The sequence below is a fragment of the Cryptomeria japonica genome, chromosome 6, assembly GCF_030272615.1.
Source record: "Cryptomeria japonica chromosome 6, Sugi_1.0, whole genome shotgun sequence".
Lineage (NCBI taxonomy): Eukaryota > Viridiplantae > Streptophyta > Pinopsida > Cupressales > Cupressaceae > Cryptomeria > Cryptomeria japonica.
In genome coordinates this window covers 243594806-243618409 of record NC_081410.1, presented here as the reverse complement: position 1 = coordinate 243618409, position 23604 = coordinate 243594806, and the positions used below count along the sequence as shown (strand labels likewise).

The following is a 23604-nucleotide window of genomic DNA, read 5'->3' as shown; positions in this document are numbered from 1 at the left end:
TTGTCAAAACATATCTCACCATTTGTTATACCAGTATCCACAACACATTCTCCATCTGTCCAAACTAAGTGACAACACATATTGTCAGACATTAGAGTTGACATCAATGACAATATAAATTGCCAATCATTCTCTCAACAAAGTCTCCAACAATCTCCCCCTTTGTCATTGATGGCAACACTTTGTACATATTTACAAAAGTCTGTACAAACTCCCCCTTAGCTATTATCTCTCTCCCTTTGACATCAAGGAAAAAGAGCATAGTATTTACACCAATAAAAAATAGAACTGTACATACTCTCCCTAAATATGTGCAAAATTTCAAAATTCTCCCCCTTGGATGGAGAGCCCTTAAAAACTAATACAAAAATCTTCAGCCATACATTAAAAATGTTAACCTAAATTTTATCTTGTCTATACCTTATTAGCCCCTTTGGAAGGTAAAAAAACCTTTATACTGCATCTCTAGCTTTGCAAGAGTAGTCTCCCACACGGCTATTATCGAAGAAATAATTCTATTTAAATATTCAAATTGTAGGAATAAGTCTTTAGCTATACCAATGTCATCCAATACCTTCATCTTTCACTTAGTTTGCTCCACTTCTCTCAAAATTGCAGATAAGGACATCAACCTCAAGTCTATAGTCTTCCTTAACAATTGATGAAAATGTTTGATGAAGGCAAAATAATAGGCTTTTGGGATTCAATGTAACAATTGTAGATGTAGAAGAAAACTCTTACCAAAAGGGTCTAGGTGGATTGTTGGGGTTTTAGCATAGTCATGTAGTGGACTCATAAATTGGACTAAAGTCTAATGTTCCATCTAAGAGAAAAAAACAAAAAACAAAACCTTCTAGAGGTCATAAATTTTTATCCGAAAAGTTGTCGAGTCCATTATTTTTTAAAATGAGGGTCTCAAAGAGGACCATGTTGTGGTGACCAACTTGCACATATTTGAGACTATTTTGATATTATTATGACCCAAATTCCATCATTTAGGGCCTCAAAATTACAATTTTATGATACTTTAAAACATTTTTAGAATTTTAGCTCTCATAATTACATGTTTGAACATGATTTTGGTTTGCCAATCACTCTCAAGACTTATTTAAATATAAAGTAGGTAGAGTATAGCTATAATGCCATCTTATATATTTAAATTGATGATTTAGACTCAAACTTGAAAAATTGACAATCAAGAAAAATAATAAAAACTAATATAAAATTTACACAAGGAACTTGTTTAAAACCTAATGATTATATATACAATGGAGGTCACAACCAAATATGATTATTTATACATAAATATGATGAATAAGTTGATAGATATGAATTATATAAATAAAATATATAATTTATATAGGAAACAAATCAGTTATAAATAAAATTATACCATTTTGTGTTGTGTACGAGAAATTTTTGTCAAAATAAACACAAAACTATATAAAAAAGCCATTGCAAACCATTCCACCATTCTGAGAAAAGATTACAAATTATACATTGTTTAATTAAAATATAAAAAAACTAGATAAAACAGCCTGCACCTTGGAGAAAGCATGAACAGTTGAAGAGGACTCTGGTAGTACGGGTGACTTTTGCAGCACAGCAAGGCAACGTGCAGATTGAGTCATAAGTAATACGATTGTAAATGGAAGACAACACCAAAAAACATCTTTCTAATTGGAGAAATCACGCTTTTTCAGCGAATCCCTTAACTGTGTTAGATCGAAATTCATCTCTTGCACGATTGCGATCTTTCTTGTGCAAAACCCCTGAACAACTCAAAGATGAGCAAACGGTTCTTATACTGCCTTTCCTGCACAGCAAGCCTTTGGTCTTATCTCCATCTTCACCTCCATCTCCACCTACATGGCGTCTTGCTTGGCAGAGCCTCTACAAATGCGTTCAATTGGTCGATCACAATTTGCTCAGTAATATGGTATACCTGGGGCACAGGGGAGATACCATGCATTGGGCTCTCGATTTTCCCACCGAAAAGGCTGCTGAATTTGTTTCTTCCACACAAAAAACTATCTTTGTGGATGTGAGGAGACTAATGATTGGGACTGATCCCTCACACGAGGTTGGGATGGCAGACCTTTCAATTGCGGGCCAGGTGAATCCATGCATTTTGCTTGAGAGTGCATGGAGTTTTGATGATGAATTTCATGTTATAATGATACTCTTTTATTTATCGTTAAATACTAATGTGCGAAAATAACAGCCTTGTTACCCTCTCTTATAGAGCATGATCTTATTTATTTTTGCATAAATTATGTCCTAGCTTTTTTGGGAATAGAAAATATAGCCAGAAAATTTAGAGGAAAGACTTGTAATTTTAAACCATGTGCCAAGGCCTCAAAACCAGTTTAAGTTGTAACTGCATAATTTCAGCACCCCCTCTATCCATCACTAAAATTCTGCTTTGTAAACTGTAGCAGCTCCCACTTTCTACAGCAGGGTCCTACGCAGCGGCTTAGCTAAATTTTCTTTAGCAGGTACTCCTTAATTTTTTGGGGGGCCAGGGGTCCTATGATTGCTCATATTCTGTTTTTAATTTTTATTTACCTGCTTTTTAAGTAGTTGCTAAATTGTAAATCTCTTGTTTCTCATATCAATTTAAAAACGGAGGAAGAGAAACGTGCACCTATGTGACACATTCGTGGTTAAGCAGTGACTGCATAAATTTAGCCCCCACTCTTTATTGATGGCTGAAATTTTAATTCATTAATTGTGGCTGCACCACAATTTTAAGAGAAGATTTCAAATTGTACTTTCTGCTAATTAAAGGATTACATCGAACCACTTATACCTCCAAAACTTAAACAGAAAACAGCTGCATGGGATTATGCTGTTAGTTAAAGATTTCAAAATAGAATGTGCTTTAGAAAAGAAATATTTATGGGACCATTGGTACCTCAGAAAGAGAAGTTGTAGCCCCTTGCAGCCCCTTGCAGGAGACCACTATCTTACATATCAATTTATCTGGAGAAAAAAAGGGAAAAAAATTGTCGATAAAGGAAGAAATGAATAATATTAATATCATAAATGACCAAAATTTTATAATTTCACCAAAGAACGAGAACTCACACCAGTAAATTTTAGAAACAATTGAAGATATGAAATTGAATCTAGATACAAAGTGAGGAAGCAACAAAAACTAAACCTGGATACAAAGAGAAGAAGAAACAAAACCTATTCAGACAGGATAAATCCAATTGGTTTAATCCTAAATAAATTGGTACATATGATGCCATTTATTATAACAAAACAATCTTGTGAAAGGTAGGTCAGATAGGTTTGGAGCAAGCAATAGGGAGCAAGGAGTTATGCACTATAAGCCATGTTTCCATACTAGGCTCTTGGGCCCCTGAAGTAGGCATAGAGACACCTTGAGTTAGGATAGAACTTATGGCAATATATTAACTCAAACCTACCTTTATATATGGCCATGGGACACCTGGAGGTGAGGCTTTAGTATAACTATTTTAAAGTCATAAGTTAACGGTGTAGCAGGGGATCAAATGAATAACTTTCAATTCAGACTACAAAGATACACGAGGAGGTAAATTTTAACACACAAGACAAGCTTCAATTTATTATCTTACAGATAAGATACATGAAGGTTGACGAGGAATATTCAAGGCAGACTTTTATTCACTTCACATTAAAATTACATCTTAATTTTGGTCTGCATGGGCCTTCTTCAGATGTACTCTCTTTTACAATTCAACCTATCAATTGAACATCTAGTTAAAATTATCAAACCACTAGCTTCTAATCAACCTATCAATTGAACATCTATCTAAAACTATCAAACCACTAGCTTCTAATTGTAGACTTAGAGCTCCCTGCTTAGAGCATTATTTTTCGTATTTAATCAAGAAAAATGTTTTACAAAGGAGTCCTTCCAGAGGCTGAAGGGAAATCTGAGTTGTTCTCTAAATTTTTCAATATCATACGTCCATAAGTCAGCTCAAAAGACTCTACAAACTACCAGCTATCCCTAAGGCACACCATACTTTTGTTCATTATTAAGCATCTCAATTTTTATTTTAATACCTTTATTCACATCATTGAATCTTAGCATCAATCTATTAGCTCAAAATCCCTTTTTGTTTTGAAGCTCACGTGTTTTAAAATCTCCCCAAGTTACATTATTTTTTTTCTGCCGTTTCTTTGCCTTGGATTTGAGAGCTGTAAGGAACTTATTTAATATCATCCTTAAAAACCTTTTGCTCCATTGTACGATTTATCTAGTGAAAAATTCACAATCTACGATCAACTTCAGATGAGAAAGACTTATCAAAGCCTTGAGAAGCATCATACCTTTGAAGAAGCTTGGCAACTGTCTGTTAGGATTGATCTAATTGTTAACAAGAAGTGTTATTATCATATAGGCCTTAATTACCTAAATACACTTGGTGCCTTTTTCTATGGTTGATTCCAAGGGGATCAATGGTTTATTGCCTTGTTGGACCCAAAAGTCGTGTACTCAAAGTCATTGATTATTCATCGTTTCTTGCCTTTAAAGGCCTAAAAGTCCCGTACTCAAAATCTGCCCCAAAGAACTCCCCAAAAGCTTTTTCACCATCTATTGTTTGCTTTGTTGTCACATCTGACGATTCTAATTGTTTATGTGATTTCTCTGGACCTAAGACTTTATATATCTTTATTCTTTTGAATCTTGTTGCTCACCTCAATTGTTTATGTATCCAATGATCCAATGGTCAAAGACAGATTTGGTACCCATAAAGGGTCGCGAAACAAAACCATTCTTAAAGCATCAAAAATATTTTGCTGGTGTTTGTACATTTTTGTTTTCTATAGATCTTCTCGTGTCTTGTTCAAGTTGGATTTAAAAAAAGCTTTACAGTTGGATCTAGATTCCAGTCCAACGGTTTATAAATTTTCTTCAAGGATTAAATGGCTTCAAAATTCATTTAAACTTGTTGACAACTGAAAGTACCATAATACCAAGTTTTTCTAGTAATGCAAAGGCTTCCTTCTTAATACAAGGACTTTTGAGTCCTTTTTAACATTTAGAATGCTTGAGAAGCTGTTGGTCAATATTGATTTGATGGCTCGAAAGCCACTTGGCGGGTATAAGGGATTTAAAGTTTCCCTTAACTCCCAAAAATACAAAATCTGTTTATCTAAATTGATCCAATGGTTCTAGAACTTTTCCAAGAACAAAAGCAATCAACAAGAATATACCATTTTTAATCTTTGTACTTATTGTTTGTGCTTGATCTTTTTGAAACATTGACCCCTAATGTAGGTTTACTTGGACTTCCCGGGATACTTCTGCATCAAAATCCCCTGGAAATTTTATTGTGAGCATGATTCTTGCTATTGTAATAGGGAAAGAGAAAATGACAGTCAACCAATGCTGTCAAATTCTGCTTTGAAAATCCAGAAGTCCTCTCGAGACCCTTTTCCTTACCAATGAACAAAGAACTCTTCATAACCATGATACCTGGTTTGCTTACCAATTCATTCATCAAGAGTTGCTTCACTATGTTCTCGCTCTTTCAGAAATCTGATTTCTCCAATCTCCTGTTTGTTCCTCTTTAGCTTCAGTTTTATCAGTTATCTCATGTGAATGCAAGTCAAAGATGTTGAAAATGGATTAAATTGCTTTTCCTTCTTGTGTTTTCACTTCATATTCATTGCTTGATAATTTCCTTGAGATCTTGCATGGTCCAACATTCTTGTATTTCAACTTGTTATATGTTCCTTTTTGAGCACTTATCCTTCCTCTAACAGACCAATCAAAGGTCTTCTTTAGCAAATGGCATTTCCCTTGTGCTCTTCTCTATCTTCATCATACACTTATCCCTATTTTGTTGCTATTGCTTCTTCAGCTCTTCATCCAATTGGTGCATATTCTTTTGAAAGGATTTTGCCTCTACACTTTTCTTTTTACCTTTCACACTCAACAGATAAGTCACTCCTGATGACCTTCAATATATAATGTAATGTCCCCTTCTCAGCAGTGATCTGTTTAGTTGGCTGTTAGCCTATTCTGGACATCCATAGGCTAGTTGGGAGTAGTAATTAGGGTTTCCTATTTTTTAGGAGGATGTTTTGGCAATTTTGGCAGCTTGCATGCTGGAGTTTTACAGTTTTGATTCTGGATTCCTTTTGGGTTTTCAGAAAGCTGCGCAATGATGGTACATGCGTAGCGATTAGTGGAGTTTGGTAAACTTACTATTTTTAGTAAGTGGGGGCGAGGACATCTCATTTTTTTTGGTTTTCAGAGAGTTACGCGATGGTGTGACATGCAATTGAATCTGAGGACTTTTCCGGACTTACTATTTTTAGTAAGTCACGACAGATGCTCCAAATGTGGTTAAAATCACTTTGGAGACACTATTTTTAGCAGTATGCTATTTATAGTAAGTACTATTTTTTGGTAGGTTTCAATGGTCTAGTTCAGAGGCTATTTTTGGCAATGCAGTTTTCAGTACTTTTAGCCTTCACTTCACTATGGCAGTTGTTTAGCACATGGGAAAAGTATTTTAATATTTTTTAATGCCCCCCCCGTTGGTCTAGGCGTATGACTTATGTATTTCTGGTTATGACTTAAGGGGATGACTTGAGGTGATAAGTATTATTTTATGTCATAAGGTTGGGCGATTTATTGTTGAGGAAAAATATTTTATGAAGTGAAATATTAACAAGGCAAGATGGACGCCTTATGGGAAATAAGTTAATTTTATAACATATTTCACTTATCTACCTTGGACGCCACATTATTATTTTATTGTCATTTTTATAAAGGATATTTGCTTCTATGTGAAGTTTGACTTGGAAAGGAGGGGAAATAAAATGTAAATTTAAAATTAAGGTGAAATTAGTGTGCATTTAGATTTGGCGTCCATTTGGAGGGACTGCGAATTTGAATTTGGAGACACCAAGGTTATAAATAAGAGTGTTGGGCTTTTGTTTTGGTATCCTTGAATATTTTGTAACGAAGTGTTGTTGAATTTGTGCCAGACTTGTGCTTCGAAGTTGAGAGCTTCCTAGCTTGTGTCAGTTGAGAGACTATTTCTTATTCAGAGGAATAGACTGGGCCATATCGAGATGGATTTTGGTGATGCTTTTTCAGTTTTATGATATTTTGGGGTGTTTGTGAGCTTCCAGGTTGCTGGTTTATTGTGGAGCTGAAAGTGAAAATCAATCATAAGTCTTCGAGAGGGTTTTTGTTTCTTCTGGGTATTCTCTCTATGTTTTCTTTTGGCCTAGGTGATATTTTTTGCAATTTTTTAGAGGTTTTAATACAGATTTGAATTTTATAATGATGTTCACCCTCTCTCCAAGGCCGTACCATGCCTGTGGCTGCATTGGGAAGCGTGCAATATTATGCCTGTTTTGTCAATTTTAGGGTTTCTGCCTTTAGTCCTAGATTTTTGGGGGTTCTGTTAGGGTTTTGAAGAAACTGAACATACAATTGGAATCAGGGCCCTTCAAGGAACCTCCCAGTAAAATTTGAGCCAAAACGGAGCAACTTTTAGAAAGTTCCTATTTTTTAGGGATTTTATTGAGTCCCAGAATGTCTTTATTTGGCCAAAAATAAAACTTACTATTTTTAGTAAGTTTATGTTTTTAGTAAGTGCTTTCTTGACCCGTTTTGTCCAAACCCTAATATTTTGAAACACTTACTATTTGGGAAAACCTATTTTGGCAGGTTCATCCTTGAAGATGCTGAAGACTGAACGTTCCTGAAGATCATTTCTAAATCCAAAAGAGTCAGAAGGCAGACAAGTTGGATCAAAAAATGGTTTAAGTGTTGGAAGCCCATTCCTGAAATGGAAAGCACAAGAAATTTGTCTAAGTCTGGGAAATCACCCCAAATTCTTATATGGTGGCCTGATTCGGAAGAAGCTCAAAATCCATCCAAGTTTGGAAGAGGCATGAAATGATGAAATTCCTCCTCCACAGAGAAATTCCGCCCAAATCCTTAGCTGGGCGCCAAAATGGAAGGGTCATGGAGGATTCACAATTCAATGGAATTCCTCCTCCACAACAAAATTCCGCCCAAATCCTCAGCTGGGCGCCAAAATGGAAGGGTCATGGAGGATTCATAGTTCAATGGAATTCCTCCTCCACAGCGAAATTCCGCCCAAGATGAAGGACATGCGCCAAAATCAAGAAGGCATGGAGGATTCACAAATTTCATTGGATCCTCTGCCATTGCAAAATTCCGCCCAAATCCTTAGTTGGGCGCCAAAATGAAAGGGTCATGGAGGATTCACAAGTCAATGGAATTCCTCTTCCACAGTGAAATTCCGCCCAAGATGAAGGACAAGTGCCAAAATCAAGAAGGCATGGAGGATTCACAAATTTCATTGAATCCTCCACCAGTGCAAAATTCCGCCCAAGATGAAGGATAGGCGCCAAAATCAAGGAGGCATGGAGGATTCACAAATTTCATTGAATCCTCCGCCAGTGCAAAATTCCGCCCAAGATGAAGGACAGGTGCCAAAATCAAGAAGGCATGGAGGATTCACAAATTTCATTGAATCCTCCGCTAGTGCAAAATTCCGCCCAAGATGAAGGACAGGCACCAAAATCAAGAAGGCATGGAGGATTCACAAATTTCACTGAATCCTCCACTAGTGGAAAATTCCGCCCTACTCTCCAGCTGGGTGCCAAAATCAAGGAGGCATGGAGGATTCACAAATTCACTGAATCCTCCACCAATGCAAAATTCCACCCTACTCTCCAGCTGGGCGCCAAAATCAAGAAGTCATGGAGAATTCACCAAATTAATGAAATTCCCTCTCTAGTGAAAAATCCACGCCTAGGATTGAATTCAAAAAATCTTCTAAGGTATGGAAAATCCAAGGGTCAAGGAGGAATGGAAATGTAGGAAATCCCCTCGGGAATAATTTTGAAAAATCCTATTTTTAGACACCAAATCACATCCAAATTTCAAAATTTTCATAGATTTGGATTCGTAGGAGAATTCTCTTCTTCCTGGACTTGAAACCCTAATTTGTGGAAAATTCCTAAAAAATAGGAGATGGTGAAAAGTGATGGAAAACCTTCTTCGAGCAAGGAAAGTTGAAGAGACTTCAAGAAAATTCTTCCTGATTCAAATTTTTTCTCTCCAACAATTCTAGATGTGTAGGAGCGGATATACAACGGCGCGGTCCACTTGCATGGCAAGGATCTATTGAACACGTGGCAGTAGAGTGGCACATTCATTACCAGAATATTTGACCAAATGGCGACCCAATCATTGCATGTTGAATTTATGGCAGATTCCTTTTGCATGCAGCCGCCGCATGTGGAAATGATGGAGCATTTGTGGCATCATGGGCGATCTTTGCATGAGGGTACATTCATTGCATAGTGGGCACTTTTTAAATGTAATGGTTAATTAATGCTTTATGGGTGCCATTTTCAGCAGGATTGTAATTAATTGTATATGGGCTTTATGGGTTATTAATTGGAGATTCCCACCTTGTTGCATCTTGAGTGGAGAATCTTTTAGGGAAAACCCTAATTAGGTTTTGCATGTAATCATGGCCTGAGGCCTATATAAAGGGGTGACCCCCCTCATTTGTAAAGGAGGGAGACTTGTATGAAATTGTTGTGATAAGTTTTGAGATAATAACAGTGAAACATTGTTCTCTGATGGTGTCCACTTAAATTATTTTTGCAAAGCTTGCATGGTTTCACTTTCCTCACTTAGAGTAGTAGTATAGTGCTTTGATTTCAATGCAGAATGTAATGGTGTTTGATGAATTTCCATGGTTCATACTTTTTGCATCTTGCTAATTGTAAGTTGCAATGTAAGTTAGCCTAAACCCCTTAAATTTGTGCTAAGTTCGATTGTAGATGGTCGTTTGGATTGCGCCGTTTTTGGGTATTCAAATGTACTTTCTCGATTTGAAAATCCTCTAGCATCCCTAGAAGATTGCACAGGTTTTTGCAGAGTTGTAGTTGATCTTGGCGAAGCAAAGCTTGGTTTATTTGGAATTTGTCCACCAAAGTACTATTCATTGTTATCACTGCCCTTAGGAGTAGATTTAGATCCTTCTAAACCCTTTCCCTTTTACTTTAAGTTCCTTTTAGTTCGTTCAAAGCAGAAGCATCACGGATTCTCTATATCCGATGATGGAGTTCCAGCCACAACAAAGAAGTGAAAGAACGATGCAAACGTAAGGCCCCTTGGATTACCAGCAATCACATCAGCCAACTGAGTCACGTCCGTAGCATAAAGGAACCTTGGAGTCGATTGTTTGAACTTCTTGCAATCTTAGCATGCAATCGCACTTTGATCAAGAGAGAGTGAAGTGACCGTTAGGCAACTTTATTCTGTGTTCGACGATGTCATAAAAAACACGTCAACAAGACTGAACTGAAGAAGTGGAACTGCCATTGAGACTCCCTATCTAGAATGTAAGCCTACGAGAGTCCAAAATAATAGGCTAACCCATCAGTCACAGAGACTGACTAGAGTGGGGACACCACAGTCTGCCCTCCTTGAATTTTCTTGTCCTCAAGCAAACTCAATGCTGGATGCTGTAAAATGCTCTCACTTTCCTAAGTAGCATCCTCTATTTGCAAATCTCTCCACTTAACCAAAATTTCCCTGATGATGCGCTTTCGAAGATGACGCTCTCTAGTCTCTATGACGGCCTCAGGTACTAAAATCAACTTCCCCTCATCATCCAAGGGTGGTAAGGCTGAAGAAGGAGCTATATGTTGTCCCAATGCCTTCTTGAGGCAAAAAACGTGGAACACATTATGAACCTTACTATCTGCTGGTAAATCTAACTCATAAGCCACCTTGCCAACTTGCCAAACAATCCTGAATGGTCCATAGTAACGTGGCTTGAGTTTCTCTTAGCCCTTCTTCCTAAGAGAGGACTGTCTGTAGGGCTGAAGCATCAGGTACACCATATCCCCGATCTCAAAAGATATCTTAAGTTCTTAACCCTCCTCTGATCAGCATATTGCTTTTGCTTATTCTGAGCCTTCTGAATGTTCTCATGAAGAGATCTCATGATATCCTGGTTCTCCTGTGATAGGTCCCCAGCACTCGGTACTCTGCAATCGCTCAGCAATAAATCCTGAAAACTAGGAGCATCATAACCATACAAAGCTCTAAATGGTGTCATTTGAATAGTCATGTGGTGAGTGGAATTGTAACAATACTCACAAAGGTGCAACCACTTCATCCAAGCCTTCTGCTGCCCAGAAATGTAGTTCACCAGGTATCCCTCCACCCATTTGTTGACAATCTCTGTTTGCCCATCAGTCTGGGGGTGGTAGCTGGTACTTGGAGTGAGCTCTGTCCCGTATAATCTGAGTAACTCCTGCCACAAGTTACCCATGCACCTACTGTCTCTATCACTGACAATACTCCGAGGTAACCCATGCAATTTGAATACCTCACGAAAGAAAAGATCGGCCACCTGTGGAGCTGAATAAGTAGTCGTGATCAGGAAGAAATGTGCATACTTAGTCAACCGATCAACTACCACGTAAATGCTATCTTTCCCTTCAGATTTCAGCAAGCCCGTGATAAAGTCCATAGACACGCAATCCCACTTCCTCTCAGGAATAGGAAGTGGCCAAAGTAACCCAACAGGGAAAGTATGCTCCTGCTTGTTTTGCTGACAAACATAACACTCCCTGACATACTGAAGAACATCAGATTTGAGACCCTTCCAAGTAAATCTCTCCCATACCTGCCTATAGGTCTTAAAGTAACCAGGATGACCAGCCATGGGTGAATCATGTAGCGATCTCAATACCTTGTTTCTCATATCTGAATCTGGGACTAAAAATATTCTCTCTTTGTAAATGATGAGATCATTCACAAGAGAGTACCTGCTGTCCTGTACTGTCCCATCAATGATGCTAGAAGCCCATAGATTCTTGGCATACTCTGCTATAATCAAGTGTTTCCAATCCTCGGAAACCGCTGCCATGGAGCTCAAATGGGGATGGCAAAAGGCATTGGCAATAACGTTCTAAGTCCCTTTGACATAGGAGATGTCAAAATCATAAGACTGAAGCTTGCTGACCCACTTCTGTTGACGCTCATTTAGATCCCGCTGTCCAAGGAAATGCTTCAAGCTTTTATGATCAGTTTTGACACAAAACTCGTTGCCAACTAAGTACTACATAAACTTAGCCATTGCATGCATGATGGCCAACATTTCCTTATCATAAATACTATAGCTCCTCTCAGGACCCCTAAGCTTCCTGCTCTCAAAAGCTATAGGATGATGATCCTGCATAATTACTGCACCAATACCCTCTCCACATGCATCACAATGAAGCTCAAAAGGTTTAGTGAAATCTGGTAAAGCTAGAACTGGGCATGTAGTCATCAATTACTTGAACTTCTCAAAACACTCTTGTGCTAGAGGTGTCCAAACAAATGCACCCTTCTTTGTCAAATCAGTAAGTGGTGCGGCATGCCGTGAAAAACCACTAACAAATAGATGGTAGAAGGCACATAAACCAACAAATCCCTTGAGCTAAGTCAAGGTCTCAGGCGTAGACCAATCAATAATGGCACAAACCTTATCAGGATCCATGCGAACTCCCTCTCTGCTGATTATGTGACCCAAATTTAAAAGTTCTGCCATGCCCAATGCACACTTGGACTCCTTGGCGTAAAAAGACTCCCTGCCAAGTATGCCTAAAACAGTATCTAAGTGAACTAGGTGCTCCTCCCAAGTTCTATAAACCAAAATGTTGCCAAAGAATACCAAAACAAATCTCCTCAACTGAGACTGGAAGGCCTTGTTCATAGTGGATTGGAAAGTGGCTGGTGCGTTGGTTAAACCGAAAGGCATAACCAAAAACTCACAGTGTCCACAATGACATCTGAATGCAATCTTCTCGATATCCTGCTCTCTGACACTAATCTGATGATAACCTATCCTCAAGTCAATCTTAGAGAAATAACAAGCTTCGTGAAGCTCATCTATCAACTCATCGATGCGAGGAATGGGATACCTGTTCTTTATCGTCCTTCTATTCAGCATTCGATAATCAATGCACATTCTAAGTGTACCATCTTTCTTCTTCACCAAAACTACTGATGAAGCGAATGGAGACTTACTCGGCCTTATGTGTCCCATAGCTAAAAGTGCTTTGATGGTTTTCTCAATTTCATCTTTCAACCGCTTGGGGTGCCGGTAAGGTGTAATCATGATGGGCTTGGTGCCCTCTTCAAGCTCAATGATGTGCTCTATGCCTCTATCAGGAGGTCTACCATGTGGTATGTCACTGAACACCTTAGAATGCTTAACTCTAAGCTCCTGAACATATGAATGGCAAGGTGTTTTATGCTGCTCCTCATAAGTAGGCATTAATTTACACTTTGCTGCCCACTCCACCATGTCATGCCTAATAAGTCTCTCCATTCTTTTGAGAGATTAATTTTTAAGTTGCTGGCCTTGATAGCTTTAAGAACATGATTAGTCCCATCAACCTTGAATTTCATCTCCATATGTTTAAGGTTGAGTGTAAATTCACCTATTGCATGAAGCCATGTCATGCCAAGGACCACATCCATGTTTCCCATGTTAACCACACAAAAATCAGCTTTGAATTCATAGTTATTGAGTTTCATAGGTAAATCTGAAATCATTCTATCACAAGTAAGAATGTTACCATCAACAACTTTCACCCTTATAACTTCAAACTCTTTAGTTTGAATTCCACGCTTCTCCACCAACCCTGCATCTATGAAATTATGAGTTGCACCTGTATCAAGTAAAGAAATGACTCTTTGACCAGCCAAGAGTCCACGCAACCTAAAAGAGCCTTCTCCCTGCATGCTAGACATATGAGCTTCCTGTAGATCAAATTCCCCTTCATTTTCAACTCCTTTCTCTGAAGTTTCAGTCTCTGAATCATCTTGATCAGCTTGCTGGTTTGTGTTATCAGTCATGTTTTCTCCCTCATAAAACCACTCCATATGCCTATTTTGACCCTCAGGCTTGAGGGGACAATCGTGGTTTTGATCATAAGGGCCCTTGCAATTAAAACACAGTTTCCTTCTACGCAAGTCATTAAGTGTTTCCCTATCCGAAGGTGCTGCAAACTTGTTCTTTTGATCCACATTTTCTGATTTCTTTGGATCGGATTTGCTGTCATTAAATGATGAGGACGGTTTTGAATAGTTTGTGTTGAACTTACCACGAGGGGCTGTAAGTTCCATGCTACGAGCTTTCCTCATAGCCTCTTGCAAGTTGTGGGGATCAAAAGCCTTAATCCATCCCTTCATAGGCTTATAAAGACCTTCAACAAAAAGAATGACCGGCCTTCTCTCTGAGATATTAGTTACCATGACCGAGAGCTTTCGAAATTCACTAATGTAAGATTCCAAGCTGCCCATTTGTTTCAGCTGAGCTAAATCTCTGAAATACAATTCCGGATCTCTTTTATTAAAACGCTCAACTGTAATATCCCCTGTCCTATAATGACTGAGAACAAGGAATATTTGCTGCTCAAAACTGCGTGTTATGCGGTTTAAGAGGTTTGCGTGTTATGCTGTCAGCTGTCTCAGGAACTTTCAGATTTGCAGTGAAGACTAACATACATAAATACCTCTAAACAAACAACTTATAGGTGTTCCTCAAAGCTGACATTGATCAAACTCCTATGATTATGTTTCAAACTTAGTATCAAAACAAGTGATAATAGCATATAGACATTTCATTAAACACTTGTCTTATGTCCTCAGAAAGATAATGTATAGGAATGCAAACTCAATGTCCTTCTTTATTTCATATGACTGATAAGTAAACATTACATTGACAGCTTTAAAGGCATGATATAGATTGCTATAGTAGAGTTATATAGACTGTCAATAATGTACCAAAATCAGATTTTTGAGGACTGCAACAACACTTAGACATACACACTGAAACTACAAGGAAACTTATTGTAAATGAACCTGGTAAGTAGTGCCCTGGAAGAAGAAGCAATATCCACTGACCAAGACTCCTTAATGTGCCAAGTTGAATTTTCCTAAAGGTCGCCCCTGCTGCTTATAGTGTACGGACTGAGGCCACAAGGTATGGTAGCCGAATCACCTTAAATAATCCACCAAAATGATCGCCTAAGGTGTAGGGATGGATCGCCTTTCTCTATTGAAGAGTTTGAAAACCAAATTGATGAGCTAATGGTGTAAATGATGGGCAACCAGACCTAGCTCGATTTCTGATTTTAATTCATATGGAGCCAATCCTTCATCGATTCCTCTTCCAAATGTCAGGAGAAGAGTCGCCTAGATCTCTTATCCAAGTCGCTAACCTCCAAGTGCTACTTCAATGCTTCAAAGAGGTATAATGAGCAAAATCGGTGTTGAGTGTATGCAGATCGGCCTTCACTTCAGAACTTGATTAGTCACTGATTCTTACTCAAATACTCAAAGAAATACTTCTAAGGATCGCCCATAACCTTCAATGCCAATGCTGTCCCTTTGCTCATGTGAGATGCATCAATGATGGATTATGAATAAAATCGAGGGATTAAATGACTGACCTGCAAATTATCAGCAGCAACTAATAGGTGCACTTCAATTTGTTCTCCAATAGGATTCCACACTCCTCCAATCAAAATCGACACACCATGGGCACTAATCTGAAAATCTGAAAATATCATGAAATCCTCAATAAGCACAAATAAGAAAGACTGCAATGTCTTTCTGTCTCAGCTGCAAATTTGTCTTCGAAAGAAGACTTCACATATTAGGCACTGATGTAGATTCCGTCACGAACCCACTCCCAAGATGAAGAACTAGCGTTTCGTCCAGCCCTTCTATCAATCTGCTGGAGGTTTGCGTCCTCAGAGATCCAACTAATGCAAAGCATCAGTCAATTCATCAACTCCAACATCCAAATATCCAATCTGCCTTGAAGCTTCAATTTGATCTCCCTTTATACTTTTTCATCTCCACATCCAGAAGCTTCTAGAAGATTCCATTTGCAATAAAATTATTATTTTATTTTAGTGACTTTATGTTTTAATATTTTATTTTAGTCACTATTTAATTAAATTAATTAAATATAAAGTCACTTTTTAATTTTTAATTTATTTTAATGACTTTATAAAAAATTAATTTAATTAATTTCTCTTTATTTCTCCACTTTGCCAAAAGGCTAAAACTTCATAAGAGGCTAGAAAGATGGGGACATTACATCAACCAATCTATCAGTGAATTCTTGGTATGTAGTAATAAGGTCATGATGCAAGGTAACCATCCCATGGTGCCACCAGTCATGGGCTACCCCATCCAAATGCAAAGCTGTAAACTTAATTTCATCTTCTTCTGACATAGGACATAAGGTCAAGAAAGTATCCGACTTGCTAATCCAAGCTCTGGCTGTGACTCTATCGCTGTCATCAAAAGTACAAGTCCAGAATGTGATTTCTCCGAGCCAAAAAGTTGATGGAAAAGCTTGAATAGACTAGGTGTTGGGAAATGTGTACTCAAAATGCACTTTGGGTAGGCGTTTCAGCCTCCTAGGCAAAACACCCTCTTTCTGGAGCCCACGTGCCAAGGCTGATTGGTACGGCCAACAAGGACACTTGTGTGACTAGTTATTGAATTGATACAATGCTGCTAATGAGGCGTCTAACTTGTATTGCCTCCTTCCTTATTCAAATTCTGCAAATAACTAACACAAATAACCTCTGATGAAGCACATAAAGACATCTGTATGAAGCCCTCTCAATTTGCAATAGTTCAACTGATCTTTCACAGACTCAGATTCACAGATCCATGAAGAATGAACGTTCTTCAATGGCAAACCGTTTGAAACCCTTGTCTTAGACAATCCACAAAGAAATAATCAAGCAATATTAAATAATCAATAATGAGTTTGAATTGCCTTCAATTCCCTTATAACCCCCAATTGGCACGATTTTCAATAAGTACGCCTAATTGCATTTTAAATACATTAAAATGTATTTAATCAATTTGCTTAGCTCAATAGTTAACTTGGGCGCCATATTTCACTTGTGATTTTAATAAAATCATTTTATAATATGAAGTGGTTTTTAAATATAATAAAGTCACTTTATGACTTTATAATAACCTTATAAGTTAATTAAATAACTTAACCACTATAATATTAATATCTCCTTCAATATTTAGTCTTTTGACGTGTCGTTTGAAGATGGAGTCAAAACTGAATAACCCCCATGTGTCGAGGTACCCTGACTAAAAATAACACAACTGCTAGATTGACTTACTATAAATAGAAAGTCCCTCAACTAAGCCCATACACCAATTGCTAAGGCCCTGGAACTGAACCCAAGACTGAACTGAAGAAGTGGAACTGCCACTGAGACTCTCTATCCAAAATGTTAGCCTACGAGAGTCCAAAATAATAGGCTAACCCATTAGTTACAGAGATTGACTAGAGTGGGGACATCACATGAAGAGTCTCTTGAAACTTGAGAATAGCATTGGACATTATTTGCAGCTGTTGGATAGCAATACCTCTTGAATTTGCAATTTATGTTACTTATTGTAATGCTAATTAGTAGTACTAACAACAACTTCATTATGAATTGTTTCTTAATGCCCACTGAATAAGTGGAAGAGGTTGGCTTCGCCGCCTATCTCTATTTCATATTGTACTCCGGTCCTCCCACTGAATAAGTGGTTGAGTGATAGTTTGGTTATAGAGGCTGGCTATGTCGCCTATCTCGATTTTATATTGTACTGCTGTCCTCTCGTTGAATAAGTGGTTGAGTGATAGTTTTGTTATTCCTAGTCCTCCCGCTAAAAAGTGCTTGAGTGATTGTCATTGGCTTAATTCAGTCCTCCCGTTGAACAAGTGGTTGAGTGACTGTGTCAATTTTAGTATTTCCTTTCAGTGCAAGTTTTTGATTATCCTAACCTTAACGGGTGAACTTGGTTGTTTAAAAAAAAAAACAAAAAAACTAAGGGGGTCATTTCAGTGGTATCAGAGCTGGTTTTCCTGCTAGCCTGTGAGTTTTGTTGGTAAATTTCTCAATGAGTGATATAGAAATCAGATATTCTTGCCATCCTATGTTTTCAACATAAATTCAGAATTTAATAATGCATTCATGTGAGTAGAAGATTAGAGAAGAAATTCTTGGTATGTTTGAGGAATATGATACACCTCCTCAAGTTATTAAGGAAGAATTACTTTTCAATTGTTTCATGAACCACCATTCGAAATCATGCTACAAGACTGGGTTTGCTAAGAGAAAGTATCAAAGGATATCTCTTGATCTATTTGCTCGGGAAGAGGGTAGAAAAATTACAAATGAGGAGTTTGAGAATGTTGATGACGACTCCTATGACATTCGTGCACCTACCATTGATGTGGTTGTCATTCAAAAAGAAGAAAAATCAGTAGTTGAGGTTGTGCATGATGAGTTCCTTAATGTTTCTTATGGAGCTAGTGACAGTGTTGAATGCACTCATGTGCTTCCAAAGGAAGAGAAGATGAAGACTAAAGAAGGTACAGTCATTGAGATTATAGAACCATCTATGATAGATCAGCCACAAGGAGGTATGAATTCTTTTGGTTCCCCTCTAATTGAGTCTAACATTGTTTCATCACCTTCACCTCATCTTGGCAAGGAGTCAAACCATAGTTTGGGATTTGTTGAGTATGATGATGTTCATCAATTAGCTAAAAATGATGATGAGACAAGCTTTGAAGAGGAGGTACATGAGACTTGGGGCAGCCATGGAATCAGTGCTGGAAGGTATGACAAAGATTCTGATTTCGGTATTCATCATAGTAGTAGTTCACTTTCTTTGGAAAATCAGTTTGTGGTTTCCAATGATAACCCATTGTTTGAGATAGGTATAGAGAAGACATACGACAATCCACTTTTTGAGCGGGAAGATGGAACATCACTTGGTTCTAGCATTGCTCTTGGTGATAATAGCAATGTGTGGAAACCAAGAGAAGATTCAAGGTCTAAGTTGGAATTTGGTTTTCAGCCTGTTGATGATCTATGTTCACATTATGAAATAATTGGTTACCTTCATGGTAGACCATCAGATCTGGATAATACTTGGAGCTATGGTGAGCACTTTTTAACTAAATAAAGTAATAAGCCTTTTAGCATTTGGGATCTAGGTGTGAAGGCATGTAAGGACGGCGAGGAAACCATGTGGGATGAATTTCCCTTTGATCCTGATTAGGCTCAACAAACAGATTGTGTTGTAAGCTATGAAGAGGCCATTAGAGGAGAAGGTGTCTTTGGTAAAAGAGTTTGCTTGGCAAAAGTCCATAATGACCCCTTTGAGATGGTTGCAAGTTGCAACCACTAAAGAAGAATATGTTTCTACAGAAACTTTCAAAACAGCGATCAGCACTGACTCATTGATCAAGTTGGGGGCTACCACATCCTTTGATCAAGAAGACATTAAGGAGGATGTAGAGCTAGCGGACCATATAGTTCTTGATGATGGAAAGTTTAAAGAGGTTCTAAAACACAAATCTGATTTACCTATTCATGAAGTTGGTGGTAAGCAAAAACTTGAAGATTTAGTAGAATCTGATCAAAAACTTGAAGATTTAGTAGAATCTGATCCTCTTTATGATATTGAGCAATTGCAGCTAGTGGGTGGTGAAGAAAAAGAGTTTTGGAGCAGCTTTGAGGGAAGCAAAGACAAGAAACAAAGTTTTGATTTTCAGTTACAGCTAATCACCAATACACCACCTTTGCATTTTCACGAGTGGAAGGATAAATTCATGAGATCCTTGAGAATGAGGTACAAGTTCTATCTAGATTTGACCGTACACATAGTTTGATAGAAGAACTCTATTGGAAGTTTCAAATTGAAGAGAGACGGAAATGAGTTAAGGATGAAGTTGCTCTCCCTAATTTGCAACTAATCAAAGACTCTTTGGAGACATTGAAATCAGAGTGCATACAACTGATCATAGATCGTGATTATGCCATCGAATTTGCAAAGAAGATCCTTAGTGCTTTCCAAGGAAAAGAGAGGAATGTTGAAGAACTTAATCTTGAGCTTGAGTCAACAAAGGACATGTTAGAAAATACTCAATTGGCTCTAATGGAGGTAGAAGATCAGTTTGCTGATTTCAAACTTTTCAGGGAGCAAGAGAATGCACAAAGGGCTGAAGAAATCGAGCAAGTAATTGGTGAGCTTGATAGCCTTCGAGAAGAGTTTGTTCTTGAGAACTTCACAAGAAAAACAAATGTTGCATGTGCAGATTCGGATCAGCAAGATGGAATTGAGCAAGAGGAAAGGTGATGGCTTCCAGGTTCTTGATAACCCTCTCTTTGAAGTGGGTATTGAGGAAAGTTATGAAAACCCTCTCTTCGTGATGGATGATAAAACATGTGGTGAAGTGATCGAACATGAGACTGAGTATGGTTTCCAGTGTATGGATGATGTGATGTTAGACCATGAGGATGTGCCACATTTTGTGAATAGTAATCTTTCGAGGCTGCTTGATACTGAATGCATAAGTGGGGTTGAGGATGAAGACTCCACTTGGGAAGTGTTGAATTAGGATGATTTCAACATCTTTGGCATCAAGGTGTTGTCTAAACACAGTTTAGTAGCTGTCCAAAGTTTCGTTGCAGCAGTAAAGAGTGAAGATTTCAGACTTGTTACTCATGAACTAGGGGAGAAAGAAGAACCAGAACGTGATGATTGCATGCTTGATAACCTATTCCTTGGGTTGAATAATAATAAGGATCATGCTAGTCCATTTTGGGAGTTGGATTTGAGGACAACATTTGTTCCATACTCCAATGTTGTTGAAGCTTTCATGGTTAGGCTTCAAGGGCTCACTAGAGGAGACATCAATTTCTTAAGTATGCACTTGGTCCTTACTAGCACTTGGAGATGTGTTGAGTTTTCTTTTCAGTGTGTTGAAAATCACTTTCGGTTGGGTATCCAGGCTTGAGACTGTCAACATGGTCTGATGGAGCTTATTACATGTGGAAAGAAGGATCTTTGGAGGGATAAGGAACAACTTTTCAGTCTTGATGGTGTTGTTTCCTTCTTTACCAGCCATTCGATGGTTCCTTTTGCTCATCAACTAGTGGATTGGGAAGATATTCTGAGCAAAGGATGGTTCTATGTGGAGTTGGAGTCACTAGAGAGGATATTTCCAGCTTTGGATGTAAACATGTGTTGTTTTGGATGACGATTTCCTGTGTTGCAGCAGCTGTTCTTCTCCTTGGATGCTGATTTTCCTAAGATCAGATCTCAAGTCAATCATTTCAGACTTGGTGGGCTATTGGTGTACTCTTTTTCAGACTTCACAGTCTCCTGGCAGGATGGTTTATGGTCTCAGATGAGAGGTATGGTGAGTTGGGGCAATCAGTATCTGTGTATGGGAAGTGTTCAAGCTCTAACTAGTGGTTATCCTTATGCCCTCTCTTCTTCTTATGATTGGGACAACGAACCTTTTCTTTCTTTGGTTCATCATTTTGAGGTGCTTGGAGTGGGAACTGTAAGAGTTTTCAGAAGTCTCCATGGTTGTATCAGAATAATTCAATTGAGGCCTAGTAGATTCATGTGGAGTTATGGGGATGAGTTTGTTGAGCTCTTGCAAAGGATTGTTTTCCTCCTTGCAAGGAGATTTGGAGAAGTCACATTTACAGTCATAGCTCTGCTTGATGCCTTGGGGAGATATGTTGGGGAGTTTGATTGTGAGTTGAGTAGACTTTATTTCCTATTGCCCAGGCTTGTGATAGATAGTGGCATTGTTGATATTGATTACTCAGAGCTTTATGGGCATGAGATGCTGCATGATATTGATTTTAATCCTTCAAGATTTTTCAGTTTGAGTATCATGGATGGTAACATTTTGGAGTTACAAGGGAGGTTAGTGCAGTTTTGGCGTGATGTTTTCATTGATGTGATCAGAGTGGTGCAACATCGACATGGTGGGTTTTTCCTGAGATGGACATGGGACCTTGGGGTTGTACTTGCTTTGGTGTGGATTAGTTTAAATTTTCTGGAGTTGTGGTGGCATTGCTTGAGGACAAGCAATCTTGGGGAGGGTGAACTATAATGTCCTCTTCTCAGTAGTGATCTGTTCAGTTGGCTGTTAGCCTATTTCAGAGACCCATAGGCTATTCGGGAGCAATAATTAGGGTTTCCTATTTTTAGGAGGATATTTTGGCAATTTTGGCAGCTTGCATGTTGGAGTTTTACAATTTTGATTCTGGATTCCTTTTGGGTTTTTAGAAAGCTGTGCAATGATGGTACATGTGTAGCGATCAATGGAGTTTGGTAAACTTACTATTTTTAGTAGCTGGGGGCGAGGACAGCTCATTTTTCTGGGTTTTCAGAGAGCTACGTGATGGTGTGACATGCAATTGAATCTGATGACTTTTCCGGACTTACTATTTTTAGTAAGTCATGACAACTGTTTAAAATGTGGTTAAAATCACTTTGGAGACACTATTTTTAGCAGTATGCTATTTATAGCAAGTACTATTTTTTGCATTGCTATTTTTGGTTTCATTGGTCCAGTTCAAAGGCTATTTCTGGCAGTGCAGTTTTCGGTACTTTTAGCCCGCAGTTCACTATGGTAGTTGTTCAGCACATGGGAAAAGTATTTTAATATTTTTTAATGCCCCCCGTTGGCCTAGGCGTATGACTTATGTATTTCTGGTTATGACTTAAGGGGACGACTTGAGGTGATAAGTATTATTTTATGTCATAAGGTTGGGCGATTTATTGTTGAGGAAAAATATTTTGTAAAGTGAAATATTAATAAGGCAAGATGGACGCCTTATGGGAAATAAGTTAATTTTATAATATATTTCAGTTATCTACCTTGGACACCACATTATTATTTTATTGTATTTTTATAAAGGATATTTTCTTCTATGTGAATGTCAACTTGGAAAGGAGGGGAAATGAAATGCAAATTTCAAATTAAGGTAAAATTAGTGTGCATTTGGGTTTGGCGTCCATTTGGAGGGAATGTGAATTTGAATTTGGAGACACCAAGGTTATAAATAAGAGTGTTGGGCTCTTGTTTTGGTGTCCATGGATATTTTGTAACGAAGTGCTACCGAATTTGTGCTAGACTTGTGCTTCGAAGTTGAAAGCTTCCTAGCTTGTGCCAGTTTTGTGCTTGAGAGATAGCACCTAGCTGATTGGAGAGATTATTTCTCATTTAGAGGAATAGATTGAGCTATATTGAGATGGATTTTGGTGATGCTTTTTTAGTTTTCTGATATTTTGGGGTGTTTGTGAGCCTTCCAGGTTGCTGGTTTTTTGTGGAGCTGAAAGTGAAATTCAATCATAAAGTCTTTGAGAGGGTTTTTGTTGCTTCTGGGTATTCTGTCTATGTTTTCCTTTGGCCTAGGCGATCGTTTTTGCAAATTTTCAAAGGTTTTAATGCAGATTTGAATTTTACAGTGAAGTTCGCCCTCTCTCCCAAGCCGTACCATGCGTGTGGCTGCATTGGGAAGTGTGCAATATTATGTTAGGTGATATTTGCTGCTTGTTAGGGGTTGGGTTTTTGGTGTCTCCTCTCTAGCCTTCTTCAACATTTGATTTCAAGCCTTTCCATCGAGTTTTGGAGGAGTTATGAGAATTTTAGTGAGTTTTTATGTTGCTGG

At 38.1% G+C, this 23604-nt stretch overlaps 1 protein-coding gene across 3 annotated transcripts in view; it reads left to right on the top strand.

Annotated features, from left to right (window-relative positions):
* Positions 1-1487: 1487 nt before the first annotated feature.
* Positions 1488-23604, top strand: part of LOC131079753 (nudix hydrolase 19, chloroplastic) — a 164381-nt gene continuing 142264 nt past the window's right edge. The window contains exon 1 of one of the 3 annotated variants that reach the window (XM_058017787.2): positions 1488-2116. In XM_058017787.2, the coding sequence (XP_057873770.2) occupies positions 1649-2116 (468 nt within the window). In that variant the 5' untranslated portion in view covers positions 1488-1648. The remainder of the gene's footprint in view (positions 2117-23604) is intronic. The other 2 variants (XM_058017786.2, XM_058017784.2) reach the window with 2 other exon arrangements.